This window comes from Theropithecus gelada, chromosome 12 (assembly GCF_003255815.1).
Source record: "Theropithecus gelada isolate Dixy chromosome 12, Tgel_1.0, whole genome shotgun sequence".
Taxonomy (NCBI): Eukaryota; Metazoa; Chordata; class Mammalia; order Primates; family Cercopithecidae; genus Theropithecus; species Theropithecus gelada.
Window position 1 is genome coordinate 117,428,898 of NC_037680.1, and position 15,100 is coordinate 117,443,997.

A 15,100-nucleotide genomic window follows, 5' to 3' on the forward strand; every position below is an offset into this window, starting at 1 on the left:
AGGGGCTCCAGTGTGTGGGGGTTCCTTTTGGGGAGTCTCAAGCCCTGGTGGGCCTCAGTGGGCAAAGCTTGCCTAGATCAGAGGGACCCACACCGCGTCCCACCCAAGCAGGAGCTGTGCCTGCAGCTGGAGTCCTCCCAGGCAGTGGCAGCCGGGCTCCGGGAGCAGCTGTCCAAGTGCCGGCAGGAGCTGTGGGCTGCACAGAAGCTCCAGCAGAAGCGGGCTCGGGAGCAGGCACGGGAACGAGAGGCCCTTCGGGGCCAGCTGGAGGCCCAGAGGCTCGAGGTGCAGCAGTGCCGGGCGTCCTGCAAGCTCCTGGGGAGGTAACGGGGTGAAGGGGTTGTGTGGCCTTGCACAGGGAGTGGGGGATCCTGAGGGCCCAGGGCTGCTGTCAGGACAAGCACCTCTAGAGCTGGAGGGGATGCCAGCCAGGGAGGGGTCCTTTCCTTCCAGCAGAGTTCTGTGAGCACAAGTTGAGCATGGGCCGGGGTGGGCCACACCCGCCAGTGAGACCCTGTGTGCTTCTCGGGCTCCCTCTGCCCATGCAGTCTCACAGGCTGGCATCCACCCAGCCCCAACTGCCCACCAAGGCACATGGTGCACCTTGAATGTGTCCAGGGCCACCCCAACTCTGGCCCTTCCAACCCCAGGGAGAAGGCTGCTCTGGAGATGGTGGTGGAGGAGCTGAAAGGGAAGGCAGACGCTGCAGATGCGGAGAAGCAGGGGCTGGAGGCCGAGGCCACGGAGCTACAGAGAAGCCTCCTGCTGCAGGCAGAGCGGAGGGAGGAGCTGGCTCTGCAGAGGGAGCGGAGCTGCAGGGCACTGGAGACCAGGTGCGCCGCGGTGGCTGGGTGGACAGGGCCCCTCCCACAGGAGAGACCCCGCTCTGCCACCATCAGCCACTTGGCCTTGGGCCACGGGTCTGCTTCTTTACCTGTCTCATCTCAGGGTGTGGTGGCGGCCCTGACAGGGCAGGGGCGGGGGCTCTCCAGGCTCCTCCCCAGGCTGCACCATCCTCCAGACCAATCCTCACTCCCTCTGGCCCAGTGCCCCACCTGGGTGCACATCCACCACCCTCTGGGCCCAGCAGATGTGGGGCCCCACCCCTCCTGTCCCCCTGGAGGCACCTGTGCCTCCCCGACCCAGAAACGAAGCCCGGAAGCGAAGGGCTCCCTGCCTTCCTGGTCCTTCAGGGACTCCATGCTCCTCCTGGGCCTCCCTGGGCTTGGAGGGAGTTGCAGGTGGTCGCCTGCCTGAAATCCCATGGGGCAGCCACTGCTCACCCTGAGGGACCTCCCGCCCTCTGGTCTGGGGCCTCAGTCAAGGCCGCCTGCAGCAGCTGGAGGAGAAGGCCTCTGGGCTCAGAGAGGAGCTGGCATCAGCCCGGAAGGCACTGAGCACAGCACAGCTGCAGCGGGATGTCGTGGAGAGCGAGAGGGAGGGCTTGCGCAGCGCCCTGGCGCGGGTACGCCTCTGCTCCCCCCAACCCCACCCCACCTCCCGTCTGCCCCCACCCACCCCAGCCTCACTCACCTGGCCTCCCACTCCCTCTCTCCTGCCTGCCGGGACCCTCAGCCCATCACCAGAGCTCCCAAAGTCACCAAAGGCCTCTCCCGTCCCCAACCAGTAGGCACCAGGCTGGCCCAGCTGCTCTCAACCCTGCTGGCCACGTCTGCTTCTTCGTGGCTTCTCCCTGGCCCACCAGCCACTTCCTCTGGCTGGAGCCTCAGTGTCTGGAGCCACCCTTGGTCCTGAGACCTCCCCACTGTGGCGACCTTCCCACCACGTCCGCCCAGGAGCTCTGGCTTGCACACCTCCGCAGCTCCGGGCTCACTCCTTTCCCACCAGCAACAGCCCTGCCCTGGAAGCTAAAGGTCCCTCCCTGGCATCCCCCCACCTGCCCCAGGCCGAGTGCAGCAATGCGGACCTGGAGCTTCTTGTGAGGCGGCTGAAGTCAGAGGGAGTGGAGCAGAGGGACTCGCTGGCTGCAATGGCCGCCTTGATGGAGGCGCTGGCTCAGGACAAAAGTGACCTGAACCACTTGACCCTCCAGGTGAGACAAGGGCCAGTGGGGCAGGCCTCGCCGGAACCTGTTTCCCAGGTGGCTGTGGGTCTCCCAGCCCTGGGTCTTCCTTCCATTCTCCCAGATCACTTCCTCTCCTGGTCCAAGGTTTTGGGGACAAGGGAGCCTGACTGGCCCTGGCCAGGTCTGAGGGAGGGAAGACGGTGCCCCTGGGGCAGGCCTGAGGGAGGGAAGACAGTGCCCCTGGGGCAGGCCTCGGGGGTGGCTGGCCTACAGGGACTGAGGGTGCGGGGAGTGGATGCAGAGCCCCTGACACCTGGTGGCAGCTGGAGCAGGAGCGGGACCAGCTGCGGGAGCAGCAGAAGACTCTGGAACAGGAGCAGGTCCGGGCCAGGGAGCAGCTGGCACAGGCAGAACAGCAGCTGGTGCTGGAGCAGGCAGAGCGCAGGGGACTGCAGCAGGCCTGTGGGCGCCTGGAGCAGCAGCAGGAGCAGCTAGAGGGGCAGGCAGCCCTGCTGGGGCAAGAGAAGGCCCAGCTCCAGGAGCAGGTGGGCCAGGTGAGGACGTCTGCAGGGCGGGCTGCTGCCGCCGTCTGGGATACGGCTGGGTCGCAGGTCCTGCCTAAGGTACTTCTGGGAGTCAGGCAGGCTCAGGATACCCAAACCAGCTCTTTCTGTCTGGGTAACGGATCAAGCCCAGAGCTGGCCTCCCCGTGGGGGTGGGGGCAGGGCAAGGGTATGCAGAGAAGAAGATTTCCATCAGGCCTGGCCTCTATATCCATCCCGCCACTTGGCAGGGGAGCCCGGGCCTGAGGCCAGTGACTTCTGCACGCTGGGCCCTTAGAGAGCTTTGCTCTTTCCTCCTCTGTCTTGTTTCTCCCTGGTCCACATCCACACAGCTGAACTCTGCGATTGCGTATGCACTGGTGCCTTTGTGCGTTCATTCCCAATTTCCCCATCTTTTGCTGAGGAAGCTCAACTCACTGGAGAAAAGAACAGTCTAGGTTTTTTCCAATCCTGCCTCGTTCATCCACGCAGAAACCCTGCCCGTACTGGTTCAAGCCCCCGTGGCTCAGATTCCTCAGCCCCTGTCACATTCAGGACAGTTCAATCCTTCTGTTTTCAGATTCTGTCTTGTCCTTTTCTGGGGTCATCTTTTTCCTCTTTTTCTATTGACATTTAATAAGTCAGTGTACAGTGTCAAAGAGTTTTGACCATTGTACAAACCTGGGTAGCCGCCACCAGGATCAAGACATAGAACATTTTTGTCAGCCCAGCAGGTTCCCCCACGTGCCTTCAGCCATTGCCCAAAGCCCCTGGCTCCCACCCAGGCGGCCTCTGCTCTGATGTGCAGCGCCATGGACTGGATGCACCTGTTTTAGAGTTCCTTATGAATGGAGCCGTGCATTACAGACGCTTTTGTGTCCAACTTCTCTCTCTCAACATCATGTCTTTGCGATCCATACATGTTGTTCAGTGTATCACTAAGCCCTTTGTTTTTAACTGCATAGTTATATTCCTTGGGATGAGTAAACCACATTTGCTTATTCATCCACCTGTTGCTGGACATTGAGATTGTCCACACAAGTCACACAAGACTTGCTGAATCAGAAACTCTGTGGGCGGGGCCCAGAAATCGGGATTTTAATGAGCCCTCCTTGGAATTCTGCTGCACACTAAAGTGTGAGAACCACAAGTGTATGGTATGATGTAGGAACTAAGGTCCATTATTTTTCATACTAATACCCAGTTTTTCCAGCACCACTTTTTAAAACTCTCTCCTTTTGTCCTTGATTAAATTTGGCAACTTGTTGAAAATAAATTGATCATATATGTGGGATTTGTTGATCTGTGCAAGTCAATCTATTCCTTCTTTCACCAAAACCACAGTCTTGATTATGATAGCTTTTTAGTAAGTCTTGAAACTGAGTAGTGTACACACATCCACCTTGTTATTTTTCAAGATTGTTTTGGCTGTTCTAAATCCTTTGCATACTCATATACATTTTAGAATCATCTTGTCAATTTCTTCTTCTCTCCCCTGCAAAATAGCCTGCTAGGACTTTGATTAAAATTGTTTAGAATTTATAGATCAACTTGTGGAAATGGACATCTTAAATATATTGAATATTATATCCATGAATATGGTATATCTCTCCTTGTCTTTATTACTCTCAGCCACGTTTGTAGTTTTCCATGTAGAGGTTTCTTGCACATCTTTGATTAGGTTAATTCTAGATTTTTATATCATGAATTATATTACTGTTTTAATGTCGTTTTCTTGTTGTTCATTATTATAGAAATATAATTTCATGTGAAATACAATTTCATATGTTTATTTTGAGTCATGTGACTCTGACAAATTCACTTATAAGACTAAGTACAGAGCAAAGTTAAATATAACTGGTGAGAGTGGCCATACTTCCACCAATGCAAGTGGGGAAATAATTTGATGTTTCACCATTTAATATGATGTTATCTGTAGGCTTTTCACAGATGCCCTTTATCAGAGTAAGGAAGTTCCCTTTCATTCCTAGTATGCTGATATTTTTTAAAATTTATAAATGGGTATTGGATTCTGCTGAATGCTTTTTCTGGAACTATTAAGATGATCACGTCATTGTTCTCCTTGTGCTGTTAATGCAGTGAGTTATACTGGTTAATTTTTTAGATGTTAAACTTGCATACCTAAGTAAGCCCTACTTTGTCATGCGTTAGTATCCATTTTATATATTTTTTATTCAACTTATAATATTTTGTTAAAGATTTTTGCATCTCTATTTGTGAGTAATAGTTCTGTAATTTTCTTTCCTTGGAATCGTCAGATGTGGAATCAGGGTTGTGCTGGCCTCCTAAAATACACTGGAAAATAGCCTCTCTTCCTCTATTTCCTGAAAGTGTTTGTGTAAAATTGGTATTACTTAGTTCTTAAATGTTTGGCAGAATTCACTAATGAAATAGTGTGAGCTTGGAGTTTTCTTTGTGAGAAAGCATTTGATAATGAATTCAGTTTCTTTAACAGATATATAATCTATTCCAATTTCTTAGTTGCTTTTATGGCTATTTCTTCATCTGCGTCCTAACAATTTTGCATGTTGTGTTTTTATTATCAGTCAATTCAAACTATTTTCTCTTTCCTCATGTGATTTATTCTTTGCCCCATGGATTATATGGACATATATGGTCTAAATTCCAAATAGGGTTTTCTAAATGTCTAATTGTTAACAATTTCTAATATAATTCCATCATGATCAGAGGACATACTCCATATTATTTGGATGGATTTAAATGTCCCAGTCTATCATCTATCTTGAACATGTCAAAAGAATGTGTATTATGCTATTGCTGAGTGCATTGTTCTACAAATATAAATTAAATCAAGTTGCTTAGTAATGCTGTTTAAATCTTCTAAGCCCTTACTGGGGTTTTTTGTGTGTCGATTTATTTCTTTGATTGGTTGTTTTTTTCTACTTGCTGCATCAGTTAGTGACAGAAGGGCATTAAAATCTCTATCTGTGATAATGGAATTGTCTGTTTCTTTCCCTAGATCTCCCCTTAGTTTCTTCCCATAGTCAATTTTTGCTTCATGTGTTTTAAATTTCTATTATTAGGTGTATATATATTTAGTATTTTATGTCTTTATGAGGAATTGGCTTTTTATCATTGTAAAACATCCCCTCTTATCTCTAGCAATACTCTTTTTTGATATCTACTTTTTTGATATTGATATAACCACTTCCATTTTCGTATGCTTAATGTTTCCATGGTATATCCTTTTCATGTATTTACTTTCAACTTGTCTGTGTCTGCTTATTTAAAGTGTGTGTCACCATGATCAAGTGGATCTCACACCAAGGATGCAAGGATGGTTTAACATATGTAAGTCAATAAATATGATACACCACATAAACAAAATTAAAAACAAAAATCACATGATCATCTCAATAAATGCAGAAAAAGCATTTGACAAAATCCAGCATCCCTTTATGATTAAAACCCTCAGCAAAGTTAGCATTGAAGGGACATACCTTAAGGCAATAAAAACCATCTATGACAAACCCATAGCCAACACATAGTGAATGGGGAAAAGTTGAAAGCATTCCCCATGAGAACTGGAACGAGACAAGGATGCCCACTCTCACCACTTCTATTCAACACAGTACTGGAATTCTTAGCCAGAGCAATCAGACAAGAGAAAGAAATAAAGGCGTCCAAATCAGTAAAGAGGAAGTCAAACGCTCACTGTTTTCTGATAATATAATCGTATACCTAAAAAACCCTAAAGACTCCTCCCAAAAGCTCCTAAGCTGGTAAATGAATTCAGCAAAGTTTCAGGATACAAAATTAGTATACACAAATCAGTAGCTCTGCTGTACACCAACAGTGACTAAGCTGAGAATCAAATCAAGAATTCAACCCCTTTCACAATAGCTGCAAAAAAAAAAAAAAAAATACTTAGGAATATGCCTAACCAAGGATGTGAAAGACTTCTTTAAGGAAAACTACAAAACACTGCTGAAAGAAATCATAGATGACACAAACAAATGGAAACACATCCTATACTCATGGATGGGTAGAATCAATATTGTGGAAATGACCATACTGCCAAAATCAATCCACAAATTCAATGCAATTCCCATCAACATATCATCATCATTCTTCACAGAGCTAGAAAAAAAATCCTAAATTTCGTGTAGAACCAAAAAAAGAGCCCACAGAGCTAAAGCAAGAATAAGCAAAAAGCAAATCTGATGGTATCACATTACCCAACTTCAAACTATACTATAAGGTAACAGTTACCAAAACAGCATGGTGCTGGTATAAAAATAGGCACGTAGGCCGGGCGCGGTGGCTCAAGCCTGTAATCCCAGCACTTTGGGAGGCCGAGACGGGCGGATCATGAGGTCAGGAGATCGAGACCATCCTGGCTAACCCAGTGAAACCCCGTCTCTACTAAAAAATACAAAAAATTAGCCGGGCGAGGTGGCGGGCGCCTGTAGTCCCAGCTACTTGGGAGGCTGAGGCAGGAGAATGGCGTGAACCTGGGAGGCGGAGCTTGCAGTGAGCTGAGATCCGGCCACTGTACTCCAGCCTGGGCGACAGAGCCAGACTCCATCTCAAAAAAAAAAAAAAAAAAAAAAAAAAATAGGCATGTAGATCAATGAAACAGAATACAGAACCCAGAAATAAACCCAAATACTTACAGTCAACTGATCTTCAACAAAACACAGAAAAACATAAAGTGAGGAAAGGACACTCTATTTAAGAAATGGTGCTGGGATAATTGTCAAGCCACATGTAGAAGAAAGAAACTGGATCCTCATCTCTCACCTTGTACAAAAATCAACTCAAGATGGATCAAAGACTTAAATCTAAGACCTGAAATCATAAAGATTTTAGAAGATAGGCCAGGCACGGTGGCTCACGCCTATAATCCCAGCACTTTGGGAGGCTGAGGTGGGCAGATCACGAGGTCAGCAGTTTGAGACCAGCCTGGACAACACGATGAAACCTTGTCTCTACTAAAAATACAAAAATTAGCCAGGTATGGTGGCACATGCCTATAATCCCAGCTACTCAGGAGGTTGAGGCAGGAGAATCGCTTGAATTTGGGAAGCAGAGGTTGTAGTGAGCCAAGATCATGCCATTGCATTCCAGCCTGGGTGACAGAACAAGACTCTGCCTCAAAAAAAAAAAAAAAAAAAAATCTAGAAGATAATATCGGAAAAATCCTTCTAGGCATTGGCTTAGACAAAGACTTCATAACCAAGAACCCAAAAGCAAATGCAACAAAAGCAAAGACAAATAGATGGGACTTAATTAAACTAAAAAGCTTCTGCACAGAAAAAACAACAACAAAAAAAACAGCAGAGTTAACAGACAACCCACAGAGTGGAAGAAAATCTTCACAATCTATACATCTGACAAAGGACTAATATCCAGAATCTACAAAGAACTCAAATCAGTAAGAAAAACAAACAAACAATACCATCAAAAAAGTGGGCTAAGGACACGAATAGACAAGTCTCAAAAGAAGATATACAAATGGCCAACAAGCATATGGAAAAATGCTCAACATCTCTAATTATCAAGGAAATGCAAATCAAAACCACAAGGCTATGCCACCTCACTTCTGCAAGAATGACCATAATCAAAAAATTAAAAAAAAAAAGATATTGGCCAGGCGCAGTGGCTCAAGCCTGTAATCCCAGCACTTTGGGAGGCCGAGACGGGCGGATCACGAGGTCAGGAGATCGAGACCATCCTGGCTAACATGGTGAAACCCCGTCTCTACTAAAAAATACAAAAAACTAGCCGGGCGAGGTGGCGGGCGCCTGTAGTCCCAGCTACTCGGGAGGCTGAGGCAGGAAAATGGCGTGAACCTGGGAGGCGGAGCTTGCAGTGAGCTGAGATCTGGCCACTGCACTCCAGCCTGGGCCACAGAGCGAGACTCCGTCTCAAAAAAAAAAAAAAAGATATTGGCATGGATGCAGTGAAAGGGAACACTTTTACACTGTTCGTGGGAATGTAAACTAGTCCAACCACTCTGCGAAACAGTGTGGAGATTCCTTAAAGAACTAAAAGTAGATCTACTGTTTGATCCAGCAATCTCACTACTAGGCATCTACCCAGAGGAAAAGAAGTCATTATACAAAAAAGATACTTGGACATACGTGTTTATAGCAGCACAATTTGCAATTGCAAAAATATGGAACCAGCCCAAATGCCCATCAATCAACGAGTGGATTTTAAAAATATGATATATATACGTATATACACACACTCCATGGAATACTACACAGCCATAAAAAGGAATAAAATAATGGCACTCACAGCAACCTGGATGGAATTGGAGACTATTATTCTAAGTGAAGTAACTCAGAAATGGAAAACCAAATATCATATGTTCTCATTCATATGTGGAACCTAAGCTCTGAGGATGCAAAAACATAAGAATGATACATTGGATTTTGGGGACTCGGGGGAAAGGGCTGGGGGTGGTGAGGGATAAAAGACTACACATTGTGTATAGTATACGCTGCTTAGATGATGGGTGCACCAAAATCTCAGAAACCACCGCTAAAGAACTTATTCATGTAACCAAACACCACCTGTTACCCAAAAACCTATTGAAATAAAAAAATAAAAAAATCAACAAATAAAGTGTGTGTCAAAAGCATACTTGGGTTTTGCCTTTATATTTACTCTGACAACTTCTATCTTTAATTAGAGTGTTTATTAGACCACTTACATTTAAGTAACTATTAATATGCTTTATTTACATCTAGGTATTTGCCATCTATTTGTCTCATATTTTTAAAATATTTTTACATTCTTCCTTTCTGGCCTCTTTTGGGGTTAGCTGCATATTTATTTAGTATTCCATTTTATGTTCTCTATTGATTGTTTTTAGCTGTGTTTCTTTTTGTTAGTTTTAGTGATTACCCTAAAATTATGATATGCACAGCCTATATCCAAATACTATATTACTTCACAAACAATGTAAGATCCTTCCAGCAATATATTCCGTTTATCCCTTGCTATGTTTCAAATGTGTCCCCTCCAAAATGTAGGTGTTGAAACGTAATGACTGATTGTGACAGTATCAAGAGGTGGGACCTGTAAGAGATGATTTAGGCCATAAGGGTTCCACCCTCATCAGTGAGATTAAAGCCTTTATGAAAGGCGCTTCCTGCAACATTTGTGTCTCACTTCCCCTTGTGCCTTCCACCATGTGAAGATGCAGCACTCTTCTCATCCGGAAAATGCAGAATCAAGGCACAGCCTTGGAAGCAAGAGTAGTCCTTGATAGACAATTGAACCTGCCAGCACCTTGATTTTGGACTTCCCAGTCTCTAGAACTGTGAGAAGATAAATGAATACATTTCCACTCGTTGTAAATTACCCAGTCTCAGGTATTTTGTTATAGCAGCACCAATTTACTAAGACATCTCTTCTATCCTTTTCACTCTTGTTGTTCTGTTTTATTTCTGTATATGTTGTTATAAACCTTATACTACTTTACTAATACTTTTTATTTTTAAATGATTATTTTTAACCATTCACACACACACACACTCATCTTTTCACAAACATTTCAGGTATTTGGTAACATTCTTTACCTTCTTGAGTGTGTTTTTAAACATATTAATTACAGTACTTTTTGGTGTCTTTGTCTGATAACTCTAACATCTGGATCCCCTAATGAGCTATTTCTATTGTCTTTTATTTATTTATTTTCAGTAGTTTGGCCTTGTCTCCTAGTATGCTTAATTTTTTTTTGTTTTTTTATTATGCTTAATAATTTTTTATTGAATGACAGACTTTGTGTTTTTGTAGATGTAATTCATAGACATAATTTAAGACTTTGAATGATACAAGCTTCTTCCAGAGGGAATTTGCTTTTGACTTTGGGAAATCAGAATAGGGATAAATCACCTTTATCCAGTCGAGGATTTAGCTGCTTTGTAACTGTACTTCAGTGTTTTCTGAGAAGTCGTCTATTTCTGGCTTACCCCAGGGTATAACTCTCCTATGTTCCTAATTGGAAATCTCAGGTGTTTACCAGGGTTCCTACTCTTTAGTTAGCCCTAAACTCCAGGTTTTATTTTCTCAACTCTATAAGACTTTCAAAAGTCCTATCTGACTTCCCAGACTCTCAACTGCTATTTTTTTTTGTTCAGATTCTTAGTCTCCTGGTCCTTTACTGCTTCTGAATTATAAAAAAAAAAAAAAAAATACATACTTTTTCAAAGCAGTACCATTTATTTTATTTTATGAGACAGGGTCTTTGTTGCCCAAGCTGGAGTGCCATGGCCTGATCATGGCTGACCGCAGCCTCGACCTTCTGGCTCAAGCAATCCTCCCACATCAGCCTCCTGAGTAGCTGGGACTACAGGCACACGTGACCATCCCCGGCTAATTATTGTGTTTTTTGTAGAAATGGGGTTTTGCCATGTTGCCCAGGCTGGTCTCAAACTCCTGGGTTCAAGTGATCCACCTGCCTCAGCCTCCCAAAATGCTGGGATTATGCGCTCAGCCAGCAGTCCCATTTTTTAAAATCACAATATAGAATCTCAGGTTTACCTCCAGGCATTTCCTTCCCTTGTGATTGCTCTTCTTTTCATTCCCTGGCTGCTTTGGTATCTCTGAACTCTGAGTTATGTTGCTTCAATCTCATAAGCCTGCTGAACTCTTAGGCCATGTTCCCAGTCTTTTAGCTAAAACTTTTTTTTTTTTTTTTTCCAAGCAGACTCTCGCTGTGTCACCCAGGGTGGAATGCAATGGGGTGATCTAGGCTCACTGCAACCTCCACCTCCCGGGTTCAAGCAACTCTCCTGCCTCAGCCTCCTGAGTAGCTAGGATTACAGGCACACGCCTAGCTAATTTTTGTATTTTTAGTAGAGATGGGGTTTCGCCATGTTGGCCAGGCGGGTCTCAAACTCCCAAGCTCAGGTGATCTGCCCACCTCAGCCTCCCTAAGCGCTGGGATTACAGGCATAAGCCACCAAGCCCAGCCTAAAGTTTTATTATTGGATCCTGAGGCTCTACACCCCGTGTCACTCAGGACTTGGCAGATACCCCAAAGGGGAAACCTGTTGTATTTGTAGAATTTCAGACTCACTTTAATATATTTCTCTCTGTAGCCTGAACACCAGGGACCTGACTGCTTAGTATCTCTCTAATGCTTTTAAACAGATTATTGAGTTGTATGTTGTGTCACTTTTCCAGTTGCTTTAGGTAGGAGGGTTGGTCTTCAACAACCTACCTCACCATTATCAGAAGTAGAAAGTCCTGGTTTTTACTTTGAAAGAATATTTTCACTGAGTATAGAATACTAAAATAGCCATTATTTTCTTTCAGAAATGTAATGAAGTCATTCCATTGTCTTCTGACTTTCATTGTTGCATGGAAAGTAAATGTCAGTCTTGTTCATTTCATGGCTATGTGTCATTTTCCCTTTTTTTAAAAAAAAAAATTTCTTTATCTTTGGTATTCAGAAACTTTACTAAGTTGTATATCTGTGACATTTTCTTTCTATTTATCCTTTTGGAGGTTACAGCTCATTTTAAGTCTGTGGCTAGATGTATTTTACTAGATTTGGAAAATTCTTGGCCTGTATCTGTTCAAATATGCCCTCTCATCTCCTTCTGAGATTGTAATTACACATATGATGGGCATTTTTAGCTTGTCCCATATGTCTATAACACTGTTTTGTGTATTTTCCATCCTTCTCTCTCTTTATGATTCAGTCTGAACACATTCTTTTGTCTCTCTTCCAGGTTACTAGTCCTTTCTTTTATTCTAATCTGCCATTGTCTATTAGTTTCCTTACTTTTTTGGTTATTATATTTTAAACTGTATTTTTTATATTTAGTATCCAGTTCTATTGTTAAACTTTACATCTTGCTATCCATCTTCTTGAACATATTAATCAACTATTTTAAAGTTTGTGTCTGATAACTCCAATATCTAGATAACCAGGGTGGGAGGATCTGTATCTATTTTCTGTTCTTACTTGTGGTTTTTTGTCATGTGGTCCTGTCTCCTAATAGGCCAGATCTTGATTAAATAGTCAATCTTCTATATAATAAATTACAGAAATAATTTGAGGATCTTGACAATGCTATTCTTCTTCCAGAAAGGGTTTATTTTTGTCGTTGTTGTTGTTTGTTTGTTTTTGAGAGAGTGTCTCACTCTGTCACCCAGGCTGGAGTGCAGGGGCATGATCTTGGCTCACCATAACCTCTGCCTCCTGGGTTCATGCGATTCTCCTGCCTCAGCCTCCTGAATAGCGGGGATTACAGGTGCATGCCGTCGTGCCCAGCTAATTTTTGTATTTTTAGTAGAGATAGGGTTTTACCATGTTGCCAGGCTGGTCGTGAACTCCTGACCTCAAGTGATCTACCTGCCTTAGCCTCCCAAAGTGCTGGGAGTCGCCGCACTCGGCCAGAATTTACTTTTGACCCTGGCAGGCAGTGAAGGTAGAAGGTCACTGTAATCCAGTCAGTGACTGGGATGATTCATACCTGAGCTGCAGTGTCTATGAAGGATGGTCTGTTTCTGATTCATCACTACTACTAGGATCAAGCCCTGCGGTGAATACAACCTGATGTCTTGTGATACGTATCAAAGCCTCTCCGCTTTGGTGGCTCTGAACCCTAATTTTTGTTCCCCTCAGGCCATGGTACTGCCAGAAGCTCTTCTTGGCATCCCAATTTTTCAGCCCAAACTTTTAAATCAGCAAATGCCTTAAGGGAAAAGGAGACACCAAATGCTGGGCTCATTCCTCTGTGTCTCCCTTCTCTCCAAGATCTTCGCTGCTTCAGTCCCAGCTGTCTTTTCAGTTGTCTGAGGTCTCTTACATATTCTTGTGATATATCTACCTAGATTTTTATGATATTCTTGGTAGAAGCGTTGGTCTGCAGCAGTCTAGTTTTCCGTTACCTTCTGTTGCCATTTCTGTGCAGTGTTTCCTGACCCCTGGACACTGGAGGACAAATAAATGGTACCATTTAGATTGACAGTTGGCTCCTACCTAGGAGTGCCCAGTTCAGTACCATCCCCATCGGGGTACCTGAGTGGATGCCCCCTCTATTGTAAAGACATCCACGTGCTTCTGAGGTCCACCCACTTCTTCCACTCTCACCTCCATGCCATTCTGCGTGAAATCACTTCTTCTGAAGTCCTTTCTTCCCCTCAAAAGGCCCATGCTCACCCACCCACTTACTCTCTTTCTCTGCCAACTGTCCACTTCCCACCTCCTCTAGGTTACATGCCAGAAACAGGCCCTGGAGGAGCAGCTGGCTCAGAGCCTGCAGGACCAGGAGGCCCAGATGGACACTCTGCAGCAGGCCCTGCAAGACAAGGATGCTCTGTCTGAGGAGCGGGCCCAGCTGCTGGCCAAGCAGGAGGCCTTGGAGAGGCAGGGCCGGCTCGCAGCTGAAGAGGCAGCTGATCTCAGGTATGCAAGGGCCTGCCAGTCACGGCATGTCCCACACGTCCTTACTCTCAGAGAGTCTGCAGTGTAGCAGCGTATGGGGACACGCACACCATGGCATAGGACTGGGAGGGAGTGTGTGCACATGAAATGGGCTGTGAGTGAGAGGCAAGCACAGTGCCTTTGGGTTGGGGCAGGGCATCTAGAAGAGGTCAACCCAGTGAAAGCACTGGGGTCACCTTCCTGAAGGAGGTGGTGGCAAGTGCAGAAACACAGCTGAGACCAGTGGAAGGCAGATGTGGAATGTCTTGCTCATGGAGCTGTGGAGTTCAGGGTGAAGGGATGGCTGGATTCAGGCACTCCCACCGTGCCCTTGGAATCCTGCTTCTCCCTCCCTCAGCACAGCTTGGCTCTGAGATCTTATTCCAGGCAGGCTCACTCGGAGAGGTGGCAAGATGGCCAGCAGCCACTCCAGGGTCCCCCTTCCAGCAGACACAGGGCACCCTTCTCCCCACAAGGCCTGAGAGTGGCGGCCATGGGCCATGTTGAGCTGTGTGATATCCCTGTACCAATCCTGGGAGCCTGGAGTCACAGGGCCTGATCCCAGGCTTGGGTGACACACCCACCCCTGGAGCCCAGAGCAGGGCCAGCCCAGGGACACACGAGGTGGAGAGTGTGGACGGGTGAGCCCAGAGGCCCTCAGGGCAACTCCCAGAAGTTGGGATGGGCACTCGCAGGCAGGAACAGGATGTGTGTAGGTGCCGCCCGGTGTGTGTGTGTGCAGGTGCGGCCTGGTGTGTGTGTGTGTAGGTGTGGCCTGGTGTGTGTGTGTGTAGGTGTGACCTGGTGTGTGTGTGTGTAGGTGCCGCCCGGTGTGTGTGTATGCAGGTGCGGCCTGGTGTGTGTGTGTGTAGGTGTGGCCTGGTGTGTGTGTGTGTAGGTGCCGCCCGGTGTGTGTGTGTGTAGGTGCAGCCCAGTGTGTGTGTGTGTAGGTGCTGCCTGGTGTGTGTGTGTGTAGGTGCCGCCTGGTGTGTGTGTGTGTGTAGGTGCCGCCCGGTGCGTGTGTGTGTAGGTGCCGCCCGGTGTGTGTGTGTGTGGGTACCGCCTGGTGTGTGTGTGTGTGGGTGCCGCCTGGGG

At 46.1% G+C, this 15,100-nt stretch overlaps 1 protein-coding gene across 1 annotated transcript in view; it reads left to right on the forward strand.

Moving 5' to 3' along the window:
* CROCC2 (ciliary rootlet coiled-coil, rootletin family member 2) overlaps positions 1–15,100 on the forward strand; it is an 82,677-nt gene that overhangs the window by 22,794 nt on the left and 44,783 nt on the right. Inside the window, 6 exon segments of the mRNA XM_025403972.1 lie at positions 112–323; positions 651–833; positions 1,321–1,465; positions 1,907–2,053; positions 2,350–2,580; positions 13,794–13,987. Of these exon segments, the coding sequence (XP_025259757.1) occupies positions 112–323; positions 651–833; positions 1,321–1,465; positions 1,907–2,053; positions 2,350–2,580; positions 13,794–13,987 (1,112 nt within the window).